The sequence below is a fragment of the Solea senegalensis genome, linkage group LG1 (genome assembly GCF_019176455.1).
Source record: "Solea senegalensis isolate Sse05_10M linkage group LG1, IFAPA_SoseM_1, whole genome shotgun sequence".
Lineage (NCBI taxonomy): Eukaryota > Metazoa > Chordata > Actinopteri > Pleuronectiformes > Soleidae > Solea > Solea senegalensis.
Genome location: NC_058021.1, coordinates 11784231 through 11805743, shown reverse-complemented (window position 1 = coordinate 11805743; position 21513 = coordinate 11784231). Strand labels below are relative to the sequence as shown.

At 38.5% G+C, this 21513-nt stretch overlaps 1 protein-coding gene across 3 annotated transcripts in view; it reads right to left on the bottom strand.

Moving 5' to 3' along the window:
• Positions 1–16710, bottom strand: part of eif2b3 (eukaryotic translation initiation factor 2B, subunit 3 gamma) — a 28132-nt gene extending 11422 nt beyond the window's left edge. The window contains exons 1-7 of one of the 3 annotated variants that reach the window (XM_044038479.1): positions 16692–16710; positions 16390–16562; positions 14875–15040; positions 13166–13314; positions 8628–8787; positions 8381–8492; positions 2339–2428 (exon numbers count right to left, since the gene is read on the bottom strand). In XM_044038479.1, the coding sequence (XP_043894414.1) occupies positions 2339–2428; positions 8381–8492; positions 8628–8787; positions 13166–13314; positions 14875–15022 (659 nt within the window). In that variant the 5' untranslated portion in view covers positions 15023–15040; positions 16390–16562; positions 16692–16710. Of the gene's footprint in view, positions 1–2338; positions 2429–8380; positions 8493–8627; positions 8788–13165; positions 13315–14874; positions 15041–16389 lie in introns of all 3 variants that reach the window. The other 2 variants (XM_044038473.1, XM_044038464.1) reach the window with 2 other exon arrangements.
• Positions 16711–21513: the final 4803 nt, after the last annotated feature.

The following is a 21513-nucleotide window of genomic DNA, read 5'->3' as shown; positions in this document are numbered from 1 at the left end:
AGAATTATTATTAAGAACAAAAATACCCAAACATTATTGCCTCAAATTTACTGTCAGAAATATGCATTATTAACCACCACATTTGAAGCAAATGTAGTGGATGAAACATACATTTAAGTCTATGTAAACATGAAGGTAATTTCGCCAATCTATCCTCTTTGCTCTGTGCTCTGCTCAGTGCCCCTCCACCCCAACTTGCCCTCACTTACTTTCTTTTAAAGGGAGATTAGAATTTCCATCTGAATGACAGGAGAAAAACAACAGTTACTCTGTCCATTTCTCTCCTTGAGCAAGAGAGGCAGATAAAGAGAATGGAGGCGAAAGCAAGCGGGACAGAGGAGTCCAAAAAAAAGGGCTGGAGACAGAAATGAGTCATCTAACAAGTGAAGTGATATATGGTGGAAGAGGGTGTAGTAGTGATGTAATGATGTAAGATTTATATCTATGGAAATTTAAGTGTAACCTCCTCTCTTTACCAAAACGAGGTGCAGAGACATAGTGGTGAGTGAGTTGTGGGATCTGTTTCAGATTGGGTTTAGGTTTATTTATGAGGGAATTGTAACTCCTCTAGTGAGGACACATTACATTTAAAAAGACATAATATAACTACTGGTAACAACAGATTTCCACAATTATACACTGGCACTAACTTTTCAATGGGACCTGTTCCAAAAATTGACTAAATATTCATGAGAGCAAGGAGAGACAGCCTTGTTTTTGAAAATGTTGGCTCTATAGTGTTCTCAACCTTTCAAATTTATCTGGAGTGCATCTATATCAAGTTGTTATTGAATGTTTGATATATATATACACACATGTACAAATCCCCACTCGCTCACTTGGGCAGTCTTGTGTCTCCTCTACCAGAGGCCTGGGTGTCTGAGGGTTCTGCTCACTGTTCCTAGGACTGAGCTCTTGCGGACAGATGTTGTTCCTGGAATCTGTTGGAACCACTCTCCAAGTTTGGGGATTACAGCTCCTAGTGCTCCTATCACCACTGGGATCACAGTTGCCTTTACTTTCTTATCCTATCTTCTCTAACTCATCTCTTAGTTCTTGGCATTTCTCAAGCTTCTCACGTTGCTCCTTCTTGATGTTGTGGTCGCTTGGGATTGCCACGTCTATCACTACTGCCCTCTTCTGCTGCTGCTCAACAACCACCTTGTCTGGTTGTTGAGCCACCACCAGTTATTACCAGCTGTCTTAATTTGCTACCAATATTTCCTCTTTAAGTGTGCACAGTTTGGAAGTGTACTGACTGAAATGTCTTTTCTGAGTTATTAGTGCCAAGGAATAAACTTCTTTCTTAGTGGTTGCATCGGTGCTGTAATTTTACTAATCTAAGCAAGTGGTATTTCAATACAAAATGATATTGCAGGGCATTTTTGGCTGAGTAACATCTTCGTATTGTTGGTGATTAGGATACTTTGGTTTATAACACACAGCACTGACCACCTTTGATTATGAAATGATGAAGTTGTGTTAATAATGACAGCCCAACCAAGTTCAGAAATTCAATTCTTATATTCATGGGGACATTCTACCCTGACAGTTTCACTCTCCATTTTGGTTTTTTATAAAGGAAAGGCTCTGCTTGTAAAATAAGGACTATTTTCCACTGACCTCTAAAAGAATATGGAGAAACTGAGCCTTGCACTGTGTATCAAACCAAACAGGGTGGTGACTTTATCATTACACTCATCCCTAATATTATTTATTATTATATCACAAATCCCAGTTCTTAGAGCAAAAGATGAAGTATATTATTGTACATGGGAGTCAGTGCAGGTACAGAAGGCTCTACTTGTCATTGCTTCACTTCTGAGGCTAAAGGCCTAACAAGCTGCCTCAGTGGCACATTGTAAAACAAATTAACACCTCACAAGAACACCCCGCTAACAGGACCTTTCGAAGCCTTACACACCAAGCAAGCACGTTTAGCCCTTCATACAGATTAAGCAGAAAATATGAGTTCCTGTCAACTGTATGTAAATGCTGAACAATTTGGGGAAATATAATTATTATTATGTATATATATATATTTTATGTCATATACATTAACATAGAAATTATTTCCATATATACTGTGAAATAGATTTAAAAAGTGATGACGCATTATCACATGACACCATATATATACATACACTGTATACATATATCATGCATATTTAATTAAATAGATTAAATAGACATAAAAGTGCAGCCTTTATGATTTGCCATTTGTGCTTTTGCGATTTCTGTTTGATAACAACTAACTGGTAATACCACTCATACAATAAAAAGACATTTTCAAATTATTTAAAAAAGAATTAAGGCTAATCCTCTCTGCAGGACTCACTTGTTTTCTACGAGGAAGTCCACCACTGCTTTTTTCAGGCAGTAGAGGTGAGCGTCCACGAGGCCTGTTTTGATGTGCATCCTGGGATGTCTGCAGGGGGAAGACAGAAGCAGACACGGCATGCAGTTATATTAAAGTTAATCTTTTTCAGAAAATTTTTTGTCGTCATATTAAATCGATCGATCAGCGTTTCTCAAACAGTGATGACATCCTCAAAACCATTGTTTCGTGCAGCAAACCTGTGCACAAAAACTACAACAATATGTGGTATTTACATTTAAGAAGAACTTTTGCTTCTCCTTTACTAAACTCGATCATTAATTCACCTCCTTGCAAGAACATGAGATGAAAAGCAGACACTGCCTGTTGTCGTCTGTCAGCTACCATAGTTGTCACCTGGTTTATGCTGATTGGAGGGCCACATGCACAGACTCATCCATTCATGCCGTCACACATGGACACGCAGATAAGTCTGAACATGTGACATTTATGAAGCGAGACCCAAAGGAAACCATTGCATCCTCCAAGGTTCAATAAAAAAAACTTCACCATCACCCCTTCATCCTCTCTGACAACCTATCCTGCTCTTCCTTTGCCCTTTCAATCATTACATCATAAAAACTGCAGAGGGCATTGTTCCTGAAAAAAAAAAAAGACCAGACCAATGTTTTTTCATGATTCAGTCCATTTACTACAACTCACATGAACCTTCTCTTATTTCAAAGCATGATGTTGTGATTTCAATAATAAAGTTTGAAAGATGATTTGAAAAGTCTGTGTCTCATTACCACAAAATAAAGTAACTGACGAAAATTAAAGGCAGGCAAGTTCAATGTTTTTGGGTTTTTTTTATGTTCACAGTGACGAACCCATGATATTTTGTGAGCTGTGACTCAGCTACCTTAATTATTACAAAAAAAAAAAAAAGGTGACTTACTATGGGCATTGGTGTGCGCAGTGCCAACTTTGTTCGGATAAGAAATGCAAGAGATATTGTTTAAAAAAACAAACAACAACAAGAAAATAGAAAACTAACCCATTGAACTGATACTGCACTAGTTGAGCGCCAGCAAAGATGCAAATTATCTCCATTTGGAGACCCTAGCACAACATAATCAATAGTAAGTTAGCAAATTTAATACAATAGAATAATAACTTCATTTTAGAAGCCATAAGTATAGAAATTGAAAATAACTACACAGCTGCAAAGTTCCAATATGTTACTTAATGTATGTGACATTGTATTATATTGGTAGTGAACTGACTAACTGAACGATGATACACCTGCAGTTGAAGAAACTGAGTTTTCTAAAACCATTTTTTAATATTACTCGCTGTTCCTTTACATTTCCATTACTCACTTCCTCACAAAAAACACAAAATCTTTTCTCTCTTTACAAGGTAGTGCAGTATAACTAGAGTGACTAAGGAGGATTGCTTGGTCACAAACATTTCACAACCAGATGCTAAAAGCCATAAATCCTGCATGTGTGTTCATCTGTGTTAAGGCATTTTATTTAAAGCATTAAAACACATGTGCGTGCACACACGGACACATTCTGTGGCTGTCAAATGTAGTTATTCATACAACATTCCCCAGGTGTGTGCCTGCGTGTGTATATTGTAGGCTTAAAGTGGAATTTATGGGAACACCCAGCAAGTGACATCAGTGTTCAAAATGAACAGGAGAGAAAGAGCTGGCAATAACGGTATTGTGGCAAGATGTGTGTGTGTCTATAAATTGAGTGAATAAGACTGATAGCAATTGTAGGACAATGGGGCCCTAAAATCTATGAAAAAAAGACGACGTGAAAGGTTCTCTTTCATGTCAAAGGCATGTGGGTACTCAGTTGGTCAAAATTAAGGTCCATCCATGTATGTTACAATTTCTTGAAGTGAAATGGAAATATTTTCATTTGGTTCAATTTCTAGCAAGTCTAAATAATTATACTGTGGAAATAAATGTATGCCTGACATTTTGCTACACATTAATGACAAAAGACAATTTTCACCATCACAAAATTCATCAATAAGGCTGGGATAAACCCAGTGGATGGACAAGTGGTCAAGTGGTCAGTGAGGGCCTACTGTTGAAGGCTTTGCATTGTGTTCCATGCAAGTTGTTGGCCCAAAACGGATTAATTAGTGTTGATGTGAGTCTCCGAAGTCAGCTTGGTGTGTCCCAGCCTTAACATCACCAGGTTTGTGCTGTGATGTAATCACAGCCTAACTAGGATTAATAGGCTGACCAAACAGAAATGTACCACAATTAAATGTGTAGTTGTGTTTTTATACATACTGTCATACATTACATACTTAATTTAAAAAAAAAAGGTATTGTATATGTATTTACACTGGCTGTTTGGAACCATTTTAATGGTTGCCAGCCGTTCTGATTCAAAACACTACACACTGGCCACATGCTAATTTATTAAAGTACACATTTCCCCAAAATCCCACACCAAACATCTTGCAAACAAGGGTAAACATCTTGCTTTTCCTAACAGCACCATCATGTGACTTCTTGTTGCTGCTAGTGCTGTAGAGCTCAGTGTCAAAGGGAGCAGGAATTTACTGCCTCTGCAGGCAGGGATGACTCAACCCTTGGATTAATGACTGACTACTTAAGTACCACTACAGTCCTCAGTGGGAGAGAAGACTCACATCTCTCACACTCTCAAAAGCACACAAACACACAGCGTAATGTCTTATTTAGTTACAACTAAAATCCCACAGCGGACGATGACTCAGATGCAGCAGAATGACTGTTAATGCCCCTCATTAGTCAGGTTTCCACTACAGAGCCAACAGGGCTGAAAGGCTTACAGCTTATTCAGGACATTCAACTATTGCCTCCAAAATAAAATCCAGTCGGACAGACTCTTCATTGAGTTCACGCGCATATTTTACCCTGTGCTCTTCGACTGAAATACACAGAGTGGTGTCATAGCATTTGGGTAGATATTTACATGTGACAAAACCCTCACATTCAGCATGCAACATCATTGACATACTGAATAACAACTTAGCATTTTGAATGTTTGAAAGTCATCTGGCTATGGTTTTGGAGCTTTAGCACTGCCAAGTGTTAAACGTATGATAAATCTTTGGAGGTGCTTGACTGTTGAATAAGACTACTATGAGCATCATGGTTGAGTAAGTTGCAAAGCCCAAAACCACATGACTGCTGTGTGGGAGCATGCTGGTTTTAAGGCAAATGACCAACAAACTGGAGGTGCTTTTACTTTAAATTTGCTGTAAAAAAAAAAGGTAATGGTCAAAAACAGTAACACCACAAATGTGAAATACAACTTATGTACCCACCACTCCATTCAACTTGCCAATTCGATCCCAGCAAATAGATATTATATGTTTTGAGTCAAAAAATGGCTTCTCTTCTTCATAAGGTGTAGCAGTATTCTTCATTTTGTCTTGAGGAAGATAATTATCATCTTCATTATATGACTTACAGACTGTTGAATTAAGACAGGAAATGAACACAGAGTTCTGCACAGTCATAATTTATGCAGTAAAACTCAGAATGTTATCTTGTCCATCCGGTGTAGGTTGCAATTGAAGTCATTTAAATTTTGGAAAACAGAAAGTGTAGTATTTGTGCTGAATGGATTATTAGCTCTGGTGTCTTGCACCTTCATTGCTTACAGATGCAAACCAAACCTCCTGGTCCAATATTTGAAAAGGTCATTGCAGTTAAGACATGCTTCGATAAACATTTTGATCAAGCATCCTCAGTTGCCCTGCTTGGCTGTCTTTATCATGATTTAAAACAAACATATGTCAACATTTTAGTGTATTACTTGCAGTTCTTTTTTTCCAATACACAGTTAACCAACTCTCCAGGCTTGCGTCCGCAAGATTCAGACAGGTGGCACAGTGATGTATGAGTGGAATCTCTGCAGGAGCCCCTTCACACTGTTTTACAGATTCCCAGGTCAGACACTATTAGGTGCACAATGTTTTTAGCAAACACACTCCAAGCCTGTGGAAGCTGTGGCAAAAGAGACTTTGCTACAGTCTAAATTCAAACAAAAATAGGGTGAAATAATGAAAACAAAGCGCTGTGACTAAGATTAAGGATGCTTGTCAGGATTTAATGTAATAAAAAAGGAGATGACTCAGTTGTGATAAGCAAGTCTTAGAGTGCACAATAAAAATACACATAAATGATAAATGACAGGGTCCAGATCACCACCCGGTCGGAACAAGCATGGAGTTTGCATGTTCACCCCTTGTGTGTGTGGGTTTTCCCCGGGTACTCCAGCTTTTCTTCTCAAAGTCCAAAAACATGCAGAGGTTAATTGGACACTGTAATCTGCCCATTGGTGTGAGTGTAAATGGTTGTTTGCCTCCCTGAGTTTGGCCTGATGGACTGGTGAGCTGTCCAGAGTTTACCAGCAGCCCCGTGACCCTCATGTGGAGGATAAAGTGGTGGATGGATGGATGGATGGATGGATGGATGGATACATGACATGACACAACCTGTTGTGTGAGCGAGTTGGATGGTACTGATGTGCAAAACAGTCCTATCTTGTAAAACTACTTACCGTTGGGTTATAAAAACCCAGAAGTCTGGGAGTTATTGTGGTTTACCTGAGGCGATTTTGCTCTTGTTAATCTTTTTGTGTGATTTAGTAATAGGTGTGTGTATGAATCATCATTAATGTATTAAATTATCATTATTAACTTATATGTCTTTTAATGTCAGCAAGGAATGTTCAGCTGTGGGCACAATGTGCTTCCATAACACTGTGACAACATGGGACTCTTTTCTTTCTTTCTTACTTGATCTATAAAGTATATAAATAAATACAACACAAACACAGCACATACACACACACAAGGGAAGCACGCAAGCAGCTGCTCCGGCCCCCCTCTTATTGGCCAGAATTTACAGTGGCTTTGGCTCCATGAAGTATTTACGAGCTCCCAAAACACCCTCTCTCACACATACATGCATTTTGGGGCTTAGAAACGAAAACCTACCTAGAGTACTCTTCCTGTAACAAAAATCCCACACACCCACTACAGAACACAGTCTTCAAACACATAGACCGCGATTAGAAACCTAAACATCTGCTCCCCCAAAGCTAAGAATCTACAGATGCACACAACATACTTATCATCAAACCACACACATTCAAAGACACACAGAATGAACCAAGGATGGGTTTTTTTTGGAAACAAACAGAATTTAACAGGCCCTGGGTCTAAATTATTAAAAATCATAACATTAATAAGCTGAGACATTATCAGTCCCCGAGTGCTAGAAAAAATATATTTCCTATTTACTATTGCATATTTTATCTCACAACTCTGTTTATGATTAGGATGATGCATTTTTGCTACTCCCAAAAGAGAATTCTCTCTCTCACAGAGCCTGTGTACAAGAGGCAGGGGGAAGCTCTCACACACTGCAGCAATCACACATGTGTGCGCACATAAACACACACGTACCTCCTAAGCTAATCTCAGACATGCAATTAAGTCTATAGGTGCTGAATATAAGAACATGCATTTCTGCACAAGAGGCTCAGGACTTTCTCCTACCAGCTACCTAGTTTCACCTCTGCATATCAGACGGTGCTCGTGTATGTATAATCAAACCTTATAACCTTATCATTGATACCCCCTGATGGCTATTCCATCCAATATATTGCTACTTCCAGGTTGACTTCACTTAGGAAACCTGAAGACAATGTGCTTTTTTATATACAGTATATGATTTATCTTTGGAGATTCTCCTGTGGTTGTGAATGTGTCTGATCCAGATACACTCTCACAAAGCATTCATTATATGCCATCAGAAAACTCTATACCTAATTCTTCAGGTATTATGCAGCATTACTGTCTGAAAATGTCTATAGTGAAACTTGCATCAATGCTAACCATATTAGTTGCCACAAGTCTGCAACAGAGGAATATAAATGCAAAGATTCAAACTCCCATATATCAACAGCTGTTAAATCAAATGCATATTTCTTTTAATAGTTTGAGTAGCCTTCCCTTTGTAAACTGACTTACTTCCTCATGATGGACTTCCTAATTGATAGCCCCTCCTCCAGATCTGCCTCGTTGGCCAAGAACAGCAGCCGTTTTCCTGATGGATCGACACCAACAAAGTCTCTCTGTTCAGCTAAACAAAAACAAAACAGACATTCTCAATACATATAACAATTACTTTGCATTGCTTTCAGCTTTGTCACGTAATTAAAAAATATGACATCATACAGAATACAACTAGTTTTCTTTTCATTAAATACTCAGTTACCTGTCTTTTTCTTGCCCTTCTGTCCAGGGACTGTCTCTGTAAATTCATGGGCCTTGCTCATCAGCATAGACAGTGTTGCATTGTGGGCTCTGAACAGATCAACCACCTCATGAAGTGCCACATCTGTTATAAGGTCACAGCTCATGACCAGGATGTCCGTCTGATGAAAACAAAAGAAAGTAAAATACGATCAAGTGCTACTTGGTGATTAGTGATTTATTTCACTTCACAGCCACTGTAATATCATGCTATCGTTTTGTTACTCATATTAAGATCATTCCAGTGTTTCATGCTGTATCTGTGGTGTGCGCTCCTAGACTATATCAGTGGGAACACCTCTGATACACAACCAAACCAAAACTGCCTGCAACCTTGTCATCACCCAAATATTCCTGACCTGGACCATATTTCTATTAGTAAAATATGACAATAATACAAAGAAAATACAAATTCTGGTGGCAAAACACAAGAGACCCTCTTGCTTAATACCCTCCACCATCATTATGAACAGAGAAATACAATTTTTTTTAGATTACTCAATCCCATTTTCAGTAGTGCAACGCTATAATAAGTAAACTTACATAGATTAAACAACCATACGGCAAACAGTCCATCAGTCACTTTAACAGGCTGCCACTGGTGTTGCATGTCTGCATGTGTGTGTGTGCATGTGGGTGCGTCCACATTTGTGTGTCTTTGTGCAGCATCCACCCGTCTGTCCAGTGATGAAGGCTGTCAGCATAACGACTAATCCCACCATTAGCTAGCGCCACTTTAATGACAGAGACATCTTTACACCACGTGTGACACAGAAGAGGAGAAGGAAAATAATGAGTGAGCGAGGAGAGGGGCAGCATTTGAGCGGGAAGAAGAATCTTCAACTATTGTTAAGAGATCAGAGAGAAAAGAAAAGACACTATAAAAAGACAATTGTGTAATGTAGGGATGACTAAAGAGAGCCAATCAGCCTGTCGTCAATAAAACAAAAACTACAGCTTAGATGCAGAAATCAGACTAGTCCACTGGAACACTACATCTTGTATATGTTGTATATTTGCTTGCAATAATAATATTGTGAAACAACAGTATTTGGCAAAAAGTGATAAAATTGTGAACGTTTAGTATTAGAACATTAGGAAATGCTAGTCTGACTATAACACAAACTAAGTAGAAATATTTTGATAACAAGCCTGAAATAATTCACTTGAGTGTGTTAATAATGTGAACCATTTTTAAACACCTGAGAGGAGATCTGTGTGTGAGTGAGTCAGTAGATGGTGATAACACGCGGGTCAAGGGTCACTCAGATGACCAAGAGCTAACTCTGAGCATAACCTGGTCTGGACCTGGCGACAGGAAGCTGCCACAGCAAAGCTGGAGGTGTCTGTGGGAGATCGACTGACACCAAGACCTTTCAACACTCTCCTCCCTCTATCACACACACACAGGCTAGCTCGCATGTTCAGAAACAGAGCTCACAAGCACGTGCACACACAGACACACAGACACACACAAGGCCTGCACAATCCCCACAAACAGGCACTCAGTCAGGCGGCAGCAGAGTGGAGTCAGCTGGAGAGACAGAGACACTTTGGCCTTTCAACAGACAGAATCTCTGGACAGGTCAGGACCACACACACTGATGCACACACTTGCTCACACACAAACACACACACAGGTTAAAATCTGAAGTTTAAGGATACAATAAAACTTTATTTGTATGGCACTTCTTTTTAGGCTTCCTATTAGAGTCCTCTTTAACAAAAATACAAGTTATAATAATATTGTTAGCACAATAACAGTGCTTAATGTGATGTCACAACCAGATGCCCCAAACTTTAAGGACCAGTTTCAAAATAAACTGCAGCCATGGCATCAACAGAAAAATATAACCGTACAGAAGAAAACAGGAGGACAGGCTCAATGGAAAAAAATACTAAAAAAGGACAATGGAAAGAGGGAAAAAAAGACCCTTTAATTAGTATGTTTGCTTTGTCCCCTTCAGCCAAATCTCTCACTCCTTTTTCTCTGACTAACATTTTCAGACCAAAGGTTCACTTTTGAACCTGCAACTCTAATATACTGTGCATCTCTTTTGGCCTGCATAGACGCATTCTGCCAGGTGATTAAGCCTGAAGGAAAAAGAAACAAGTCAAAGGGGCTTTAAGTAACCAAAGCAGAAAGAGCATGTAAAGTACTCCTTTCATTTGTTTGGATTATTGTGAAAGACCTGAGCAATACTCAGGCATATCCGTCCACTTTTGTGTTGTATCGCTGTTTGAAGAGTGAACAAAATAAAATATGCTGCTTCTAATCTCTCTTTTCAGTAATCAAGAAGGATGACCCACTGTGCTCACCCGGAGTACACACCGGTTCCTGTAAGCAGTTTGTTTGATAGGACACACCAAATCCCCTCATCGGACAGTGTTTGTGTTAAGAGATGAGTGGGTGAGTGAGTGACTGTGTGTGTGTGTGTGTGTGTGTGTGTCTATACTGTACTCATGCGTCGCTTTGACAGTTTGAGTGATATCTCTGCTGGGATTTGGCAGGCCATGGTTACGGTTCTTCACTCATCACCCTCCACTGTGTGAGCGTGTGTAACTCAATGCCTCTAATCTAGCTGGCTGCTCAAAGGATTAGGAACTTGACTATTCTCAATGGGAGCATGCTGGAGCTAGTCCTATTTAAGTGCGTGTGTGGTTATACCATGCATCTGTTAAAGAACTCTTGGGTGAACAAAATAATACAAATCTGTACACACCTATTCAAATGACAGAGGAAAAAATAAAACATTAAACTTGCTTGTCACAACAAATTTGGCATTTTGAGTCTTTGATAAATCTTTTCCAAAAGCAAATCCAAGAGATTTTGCTGTGAAGAATGTAATGAGCTGCATTGGCAGTGCACTTAAGTCATGTACTCTGTGTTTGATGTGGTTAACGCTGAATTAAAAAGGGTATCTTGAAGCATATTTTGATCATGTTTCAACTGTACCCATTGGGGATAAGAACATGTGGGAACTTAAATTCAATTTCAATGCAAAAAATAAAGAGTGAATTAGGTTTGACTAACAAAGTGCTACCATCTAGCTCAATTATGTTCAAGAAATGTGAGGGTTTGCTCAACATAATTAAGCTTACTCCCAATTATGTTTCATACTGTAACTGAAAATCCTCACTGTATTTGTAAACACACAAAAGTAATAATATCAAGCCAATCGCCCCAGAACGCCTCCTCCTCTGTAGCTTCACACTTGACTGAGCTTGTGATTTCTGTTTTACGAAGAGTCAAAGATGTAGAAGACAATAATTGTGACTCTTATAGTGGTAAATCTTTAGTGAATCAACAAGCCCCGAACATTTGGGACACAGTAATTACATGGTATTAAGAACAGCTCTCAAACACTACACCAACTATTTGAAAATCAGTGATAGCCAAACAATAAACAAGAGCAATTCCTTAAGAAATACATCAACATTTCTTAACTACACTGAGCCTCATAAAAACATGTTTTAATGGTCTCAGGAGGCCAGTCAGAACCGTGGCATATACAGAGGGACGACATATACCCAAATACAAATGTTGCACAGATGTGCATGACTACAGGATGAGAATAAATGGTGCGCTGGGTAAACTGGCAGCACAGGGAGTTTTGAGTCTTAACCATGACCTCATCTGTTTAGAAAGAACTGGATGAGGGAAAGGATGGAAGGATCAGCAGGCAGGATACAGAGGGGGTCTGGAAATTGGGGTCGAGGGTCATGGATATCATGTCAGCATGTGTAAACGTGTGTGCCTGTGCATGTGTGTATTTTAAAAAAAGAATGAAATGAGGCACTTCGGCAGCCTTGGCCATCCAGGGGAGGGAAAAGCATGGATGAATGGTCACCCAGCAGTACACACAACCTAAACCTCAACCTCTCCAACAGGCTTTATATTTTTTCTGCATCCACCTTCAATTACAAAACACTGGCTTACATTACAGTGGCAATTGATGGATATGGCATGTGTTATTTGGCCTCCCTTTGACCACACTTAAAACAGTACCTAAACAAAAAACAAAAACTATATTTTATTAAAAAAACTTATCTAAGTTGTCTTTCACACAGTAAAGTAATAAAGAGCCATTATTACTTCTTTAATGTTTTTGTATATTGTATAATGACAAATGGAGAACTGGCAAATTCTTGTTAATTCACAACAATCCTGTTTTATCTTGCAAATAATAATGAGTCTTCTGTGTTGGCTATTTTCTGTATCCAAATATCTTCACATTGATGTATTTATCCTCTTTGACTTATATACAGTACCAGTCACCTTTCCATTTACTTGAATGAGGAAGTGTGTCCAAACTTTTGACTGGTTTGTCCAAACTTTTGACTGGTAGAGTATATGTCCAGATCGGTTAATTATTTCAAACAGAACTCCATGACAGTCCAAGTGCTTGGGCAAAGAGGTAGAGATGCAATAAACAGATTAGGCAGAAACTGACTGGCATAACTAAATCAATGTTTACACACATGTAACACACAACACACCTTGATCTTCTGCTGGATGTGTCTGAGAGCGTCTGCAGTGCCCATGTCTCCATCCTCCGGGATACAAACGACCTCCAGTTTCATCTTAACGTCCATCTTCATTGTGCTCATCATCTTTTGAACATCTTTGGTGGTAATTACGATCACCTCTAAAAAAACAGTTAAAAACAAATATTTATACATCATATACAGTAGATGTCTATTTTTAAGTATCCTTGACATTTACTGTCGTCAGAGAAGAAAAGGAGATGTCTTTCTGGCCTTCCTTCTTCATCATCATTTGAGGACTGAATGAGTTCATCTAAATCTATACATTTGCTTCTTCAAAGCAGACAACAATGTATGGAGCATTAAAAAACCTAAATCAATGCAGAGAATTCCAACAGCAACAAGACCACTGGTTGAAGTTTTTTATATAAAAAAAAATACTGATAACATTACTAGACCACTCTATAAAGCTAAAACACATAAGTAACCCTTCTTGTTTAAATATCATTGTCTGCATACAATGTTTTACACAGGGCATTTGTTCACTCTTGCTGTGTCAGCCCAGTAAAACCAAATTGCAGAGCTTTGGCTAGCTGGCTGCACACAGTAAACTACTGGCCACACAGGATGATTATGTATAGAAAGTCAGTTTTATTTAGGCTAGCACGGACCTACAGGCTTTTATAACGAACAGCGCTGTTTACTAGCAAGAACACTACACTACAACAGATCCCTTTACAAGCCCAGAGTTTCTGGGCCCAATGCATTCTGCAGTGCAAACGTCTGGACTGTAAATCTTGACAGGAAACGCACACCTGACAATGGCTGATGAGGTGCTGACACGCCGGTAAAGGTATGACTAGAAAAAGCAGCCCAGCTAAAAATGTAATAGGTTTACGCACATTAGAGGAGAAACTCAACCTTGGTGGAGGAAATTGCATGTGTCATTTACTCACTATGAGCGGAATTAAGTTTTCTTATTAAAATATAACAGCTTTGGAATAGGTAAGTTTGAGTTTTGAAGCAACTATTATATTTGGTGCATCAATGATACATTTAACATCTAACTCTATCAATTAAAGTCGAAATTTTCAATCAATGATATGAATATAAGTGAAAATACAGTACATATAGGTAGAACGTTAGCCAAGTTGCCTCCTGTTCTTTTTAATTGTTTTTTAGACAATTCTACACCTTGACTGGACACCACACGTGGTTAATTAAACTGCTTACAAAAGGGCTTAGAGATGACAATGTGTATCAGAGCAGAAACCAAGGCCACAAGGGGATTCAAATTGTACTAAGCATATAAGATATATATATAAAAAATATATTTTTTTACAATATGTGTACATGTAATTAGTGACAATTAAAATAGTAAAACTTATTTGAACAAAGAAAACAAAGAATGTGAAAAATAAAAAGAGTGAGTAATTCCACAATTTTTCACTTTCTTGCAACCGTGTATATTCATTTCAGTTCAAATAAACATCATCCAGTCCCATTTAGGTAACTAACTTGGCATAAAAGAACACCACATGTGGATACATATAGCAGAAATAATTGGCATATTACATTATAGAGATAAACTAGAAATAACACAAGGTCATTTTTAAGAAAGATGTCAATAAACACAATGTTGTACATGTTCATACAGCAAAGATATTTAATGAGGTACTATCAGAGAAAACTCAAGGGATGCAACTAATATCAGCTCTTACCTTCAAATCCCACCCTCTCTAACAGATTAAGAGGATACCACATGAGGGGCTTGTTGCCAACAGGCAGCATAGGCTTTGGGGTGTTGTATGTCAAGTCAGTCATACGAGAGCCCCCTCCAGCTGCCATCAAAACCGCCTGGAGCTCCATGATATCTGCCGAGGATGGCTACGAGATTGGGGCAAACAGACAGCTTGAAAGTAGGGTACTGGAGTTTGGAAAAGATATATATGAGGAGGACATAAGATTCCTCCAGATATTGAACTGGCATAAACAGGGAAGATGTATTTCAACAGCCAGTATAAAAAGGGGGTTTTGCCAACCATTTTGTCAAGTTATTTTATCATCATGTTCAGATTTCCTAGTTAAAAGATTTGACCCATCCACCCAAAAAAGTGAAACTGGTTTACACTCAACACAGTGTCCTTGTATTTTCCTCCTTTAATCTTTATTTGAAAAGCAAGTAACAAATATGAGTACATATAAATTATCTGTCCTTTACAGACTCTCAATTGCTTTATGCCAGCTACTCTATTAGCTTCTTTAACAGTTAACTTATCATTTGGTGTATGATAATTATTCATCAAGGACCTTGCTTTTTTGATGTGTTCTCCAGTCTTTTCTTAATATAGAAGAAATAATCCATACATCAATATTACAATTTAAAAGGCCAAAGTCTAACTTAACACCTGAGGAGTTTCTAAGGAAACATATCATTGATACTGATGCACAACTCAACAGATTTGTGATTACCTTTAAATGTTTTTATTTGCTTTCAGTTCAGTATAAAGCTACTGTGAACTTGAACTTGCTGGTCCTGATTCTGGCAGTTTGAATCACTGAATCCCCATTATGAGGCTTAGCCCCGATTAGTTATGTTCTTTATCAAGAACAAAGTTATAAGGCAAGATACATTAGATGATATGAACCATAATGTGGTACTGAAATTAAGATAATGACAGAGGTGGTTTATGAGGTGGTTTACATCACCAGGGAAGTGAAGCAATGTTGTTAATCACTTAATTTAACAGTGCTAATACAGGTGTTCAGAGTGCAGGAATTAATGAGGACCAGTCATCCTGTTAAAATTCAGTAACCCATCAAAATGATTAAAATTTGTTTTTTTAAAGGGACAAAATGCATAACGTTTCTTTAAGCACAGCAGACCATTAACGGTCATTAATTAATGACCGTTAGACTAAACGTTATGCGTTATCAATAACTGTCATCAATAACAGAGTGTAGTTATGACAACACACAGCAGCACAGTAATGTTCCACAGTTCACAGTCAGACTCACATCAGACTGTGCATGTAGTGAAGCATATTTTAGAACAAATGGGAAGGATGGGACTTAAATAAGCATTCCATTTGCATGTCTTTGTGTGCCAGTATGTAATATACTGTGTACTGGCAAATGATCGAGGCACAGTGCTAACAAAGCCCACGTGAGGACATCCCCAATTAAGTCAAAGAATCACACTTTCGCTACGAAGCTGAAATATGAGACAAACGTACCTGTCAGAGTCTCCTTTGTCCCTGTAGTTCGACTACCAGTGAAAATGTCAACAGTGCTAAACACATGTAACTAAGTTGCTGTCAGAGTTGTTAGCACTTGGCTAACGTTGAGCACAGAACAGCTAACGACAGCGCCGCTTGGAAGGCAGTTCAAACGCAGTCGGATACGTCCTCTGAAAAGCAAACAAACCGAGAGGAAAGGGACAGTGACTAAAGTCAAATTACTCCCTAAACTGAGTGATATTGCTCCTGTAGAAGAAAGCTAACCGGTGGCACTTGTATGATGACATCTGTGTGCTTACATGAAAATGTGTCCGTGTAGAAAACCATTTCCTCCGTCAAAAGGTTCCTGCGGCAGAGAAGAGAAGAGAAGAGAAGAGAAGAGAAGAGAAGAGAAGAGAAGAGACATAGAAAATTAGTAAATAATTTAAATTTAAAATAAAAAAATAAATAAAAAATAGAATAACTCATGTAACGATTGCAACGGTTTATTGCAGCTTATGTTTGACTCCCAAAACCCTAAACCACAACATGTCTGTAACAGTGGGAATTACTTTCATAGTTTTTTGTCAGTTGTTGCAGATTAGCAGACATGCGTTTATTTTCCCTTTGGACCACAGAAGTAATTCCAAGAAATTAGTTTGAAGAAAGTAGTGTGAACAGATAAGCAGCTAGAAGCCACCCAGCTACTCCTCCAGACTTCAAGCTTGAAAACTCCCAATTCACAGAGCTGAGACGTAACAGCAAATTGAGCTTGGGGAATGTGGCTTTGGTTTTGTTTGCTCTGGCCAGGAGATGAGCTTGACTGCTCATTGCTGCTTGCTCGAAACCAAAGAAACAGACATGAGGGAAAGAGGAGAGAGAGAAAATGGAGAAAAAGACAAATGAGTGTGTCAGCCTGTCGGTTGTTGTCTAAATGCCAGTAATGAAATTAAATAAAAAATGGAAAGAGGAAGCCTAGTGTGTTGACATGCTGAATGAGGAAGATTAATTGAAATGGAGGTCCCTACAATTTAGTTCTTTACAAAAAAAAACATGCATGCTTGAAAGACATACACAGAAATATTCTTATGCAAAGGCATAGGCAAATGAATAAGACAGAGGCCACCTCTTCTTAGATTGCATGGTGAAGTCAATTGTAATTTCAGGTTATTGAAACCCATATGGGTTCAGCCATTGACTGAAATGAGCCACCAAAAACCATTTATCACATTTCTGAGAGCAAAAATGTTTTAACTCACATGGATAAGCAATAATCAATAAATGAAGTATCTAAAAACAATGTTTATGTGCTTGCAACAGTAACAGCCATGACTGGAGACATACAGTGTGCCTTTGCTTTCCCACATGAAAGGCCTTCTCAGTGGCTAACTGCGAGAAAATATTGTTCATAATTAAACTGAAAACACCTCTCTAAAATGGTTTCAACATATCACATGGTATTATTATTATTATTATTATTATTATTTACAGTACATATAACAGATTATAGTTTCCATTATGGTCAATATCAAAAGACCCTTTATGGTTTTTTGTCTCTCCTCCACATCCCTAGGTGTTGTCATTTTGCAGGTGGAATCCCCTTCTCTGCCTAAAGAGATTCCAGGGAATCTGGAGGGAAAAAAATGAAAGCAATGTAGAAAATGTCAACCCAAACAGCTGACACTCACAGAGATTACAGATTGGCTGGTTTATCACAGATCAGATCATTGCTGTGTGCGAGACATCTACGGCTTTACTGGTGTCGCTGAAAGCTCACACGATGTGATTCAAGCAGGTTACACAATGGGCATATTGAGGAAATAAAGAGTGAAAAGAGATACAGATTGTTGCCCTATGTTTTCTGAAATAGAAAGTGCCTTGACTTGGGATGGGAGACTCCACAGACAATTGGAAGTCCAATGATCCCTTGCCTTTTGCATATCATCAAAGCCTGGCTAATTTGTCAAATCAAGACATCCATTTGAAAGGATCAGTGTGGAGCAAATAAAAAAAAATAGAAAAAGAAATCACAGAATGCTAAGAGAGAACCAGATGGATATTCACATGTGAACAGATGTAGCGACGAGGGTGCACGTCCAGTCAGAGAATGACTGGAAACGGAGCCCTAAGATTTGCTCTAATTTCCTTCTCCTTGCTTGGCCCTGTAGCTGCATCTTGTAAATCATTCTCAATTCACTGAAACAAGCCAGTTGGATTAGCTTGGTTTAGATCATAAACATTTGCAGCACAGACCACCCAGGGAGCGAGCAGAGCCGAGGCAAGATTGTGTGCAAGCATGTCTGCATGTGTGAGTGTGTGACTACGTGTGTGTATGTGTGCTTGTGTGCATGCATGTGTGTGCACGTGTGGGTATGTGTTTGAGACGCCTCCCTTTGAATTATTCAGACATGGGCACGGCAGCACTGTGCATATACACTCAAATGAGGTTTCTCTCTTCTCTCTCTATAATACACACACACACACACACACCTATTCTGTGGTTTAGAGTTTGCACCACTTCCAGGGCCAGTGCACTGTGGGGCCCTGACCGCTGCCGTGGAAACCAAAACAGACTCATCTGACATTAGCACACACATACACACACAAGCCACAGATGAAGTTATCTCACTGCTCAACTACGTAACAATGCTCCCAATATTCAGTAAATCTGTTATTTTATTTATACTCAATTCATTAAGTAGAGTACGGGTTGGTCTGTTTTAATTGTTGTGATTAAAAGCTTTGCACTTCTGAATGTCTACAGTGTATGGGTCGTCGTCTTGTTTTGTTCCTGCCGCAAAAACGTAACCAAAACAATTGATCTGAAGCGTGTTTTCCAAGGACTTTCACAGATAAATGCATTCTTTTCAACGTGCTATGTTCAACAGTCTGCGTCACCAGACCTTAAAATTCATTCTTTCTCACTTGAGCACTCTTTGAGTAATTCTCCTCTTGGTTCTCGCCACATGCTGGAGGGACCTGGGAGCCAAGCTGGTGTCAGAACCAGGAAATATCTGGGTTGGGTTTTGAAGAGCCTCAGTGGGAAAAGCTGGGCAACTCCCTGCTGCAAGGCGGGGGCACTTTTCTCTGTAAGCTGCTTGTCTGCCTAACTCAGGGTCTGCCTGACATTTCCAACCGTGCGGGCTGTCAAATTACCTGTCTATTTACAGTACTTGTTTACTCCTCTGTCTAATTGCAATCTTGCCTACATCTGTATTACATGGCTGAGTTGGAAATCAATGGGGTCAGATTATATTTGAGGACTTGGCTTTTATGATTTTTGGATGCAGCACGTGCATGCATGCAGACATTGGGGAATGTATGTATACATATATACATATATATATAATACATTTATTATATATACATATACATATATCTATGTATATGTATATATACATATATATATATATATATATATATATATATATATATATATATATATATATATATATATATATATGAATAATGCAAGATGGAGTAAAAGACAGAGAAGACAGAAAAAAGACCATATCTTTCAACAGCAGCCTCCCTGTCTTCACTGTATGTGTGTGTGTGCTATGGGTTGGTGTCTTCTATGTCTTCTGACCACACTATGTCAGATGGACTGTCCACTGTCTGGGAGGTCCCACACACACACACAGGTTTGCGCCACTATTCTTCTTAGGACACTGCATTGTCTTCTATTCATTTGGACAGCCTAAACAAAGCGTAATCCCTAACCTTAAGCGTCACCATTTGATGCCTGACCCTAAACTTAACCTAACCACAATTCAAATCTTAGGCCTAAACTTAACCAGTACCTCAGAATTCAATTTTTGACTACTGATCCTGACAAGATGAACTGCAAATCATCAGTGATTGCTCTTTTGTAAAGGTTTTAAAAGGATGACTCATTAATGTGGTCAGCTGTTTTTTATGTATTAATATGTCTGATTTTATAGGCGACACACCCAGCATATTTTTGGTCATGTTGGATCTCTCTCTTTCTAAGGTGGCCTATATTAAACTTTCCTTCCTTTTCAGCAACAACAGACAGCACACCTACACACACACACACACACACCTACACCCACAAAAATCCCTTTTCACCGAAATAAATGTTTATAGCATTCCAAACATTTCATGTTTGAGACAGTATGTGTGGTCCTGTCTGCACCTAGCATGAGGTTTGAGGTTAAGGTGTTTGTCTGCTAGTGTGTGAGCGGCAGTGTGCATGGCAGTGGCATGTGTGTGCGTGTACGTGCGTGTGTGTGCGAGAAGAATCAAGGAACACCCATGCTTGCTTATTAAATGATTGCGTCTTGAAAAGGAACAAACAAGCTTAGGAATTATTTATAAAAAAAAAATGATGTATAGTGTTTCAGACTGGTTTAGGAACATGGTGACATCATGTTTACTGATCAGCAATCAGGAGAGGGGATCTAGTTTACTGGAGTTTGGTGAAGTAGTTTTTGATTATATATATATATGCATATGTATATATACATAAATATGTATATATATATATATATATATATTTATATATACAAAGCTTCAGTAGAAAATGCTAAAAAAGAAATGTCCATAAATCATGAAAAAGTAATTATTTATTACCATTTGCACTGGATTTGTTGACAGTAGCAGTGAAATTGCCCCAGTGCGGTTGACATATACAGTACACATACACTGAGGTCATATTTTTACATGGATCTTGATGTGTTGAATTTCCATGCAGTTTCAGACACATAGTCAGGGGTGCTTCAAAAGAGAATATAAATCTAGCAGCACCAAATATGTTTAACATGTTAAATGTTTATTTCACGTTTATTTAAAAAAAATAAAAAATAAAAAAATAGAGTCATTATTATAAAATAAAGGAATCGCTTTTCTTCTTCTATCTGACGTCCAGACTCTTGCACTAAAACAATAATGACCCAACAGTAAATCCATTCATAAACAAATAGCACACTATGCATCTTTAGTGGGTTGTGTTTTTGTTTTTTCTTGTTTTTAAATATATGTGTTGTTTCCCTAAAGGATTGTAATGTCGGGCAGTATAACAAAATCTAATGGCCTCTAAATGCATTTAAAGCCTATTAGAGAAGTAAATAGCAAACAACAATTACGCATGAGGACATTTTCACACATGCACACAAATAA